The sequence below is a fragment of the Phaethon lepturus genome, unplaced genomic scaffold, assembly GCF_000687285.1.
Source record: "Phaethon lepturus isolate BGI_N335 unplaced genomic scaffold, ASM68728v1 scaffold23104, whole genome shotgun sequence".
Taxonomy (NCBI): Eukaryota; Metazoa; Chordata; class Aves; order Phaethontiformes; family Phaethontidae; genus Phaethon; species Phaethon lepturus.
The window spans coordinates 250-545 of record NW_010535780.1 but is presented as its reverse complement, the minus strand read 5'-3'; the positions used below and the strand labels follow the sequence as shown (position 1 = coordinate 545).

At 64.5% G+C, this 296-nt stretch overlaps 1 protein-coding gene across 1 annotated transcript in view; it reads left to right on the top strand.

Annotated features, from left to right (window-relative positions):
- Positions 1 to 5: 5 nt before the first annotated feature.
- LOC104619925 (probable G-protein coupled receptor 142) overlaps positions 6 to 296 on the top strand; it is a gene marked incomplete at both ends in the record, with an annotated part of 534 nt that continues 243 nt past the window's right edge. Inside the window, 2 exon segments of the mRNA XM_010285978.1 lie at positions 6 to 110; positions 112 to 282. Coding sequence (XP_010284280.1) covers positions 6 to 110; positions 112 to 282 — 276 coding nt within the window.

Sequence of the window (296 nt, the reverse complement as noted above, 5' to 3'; positions counted from 1 at the left end):
GGGTCTCACCGCCGTACATCGCTCCCCTCCCTCCAGTGAACATCCTGACTGCCATGGCCCTGTCCCGCCTGGCCACGAGGACCAAGAAGTCATCGTACTGGTACCTGCTGGAGCGCCTTCATCCACACCGTCAACGTGCTGGAGTTCACGGCCAACCACGCCTCCATCTGGGTCACCGTCCTGCTGACCATGGACCGCTACGTGGCCCTCTGCCACCCACTGCGGTACCGCGCCATCTCCCACCCACAGCGTACCCGCAAGATCATTGCGGCCGGCTTCGCTGTGGCTCTGGCCAC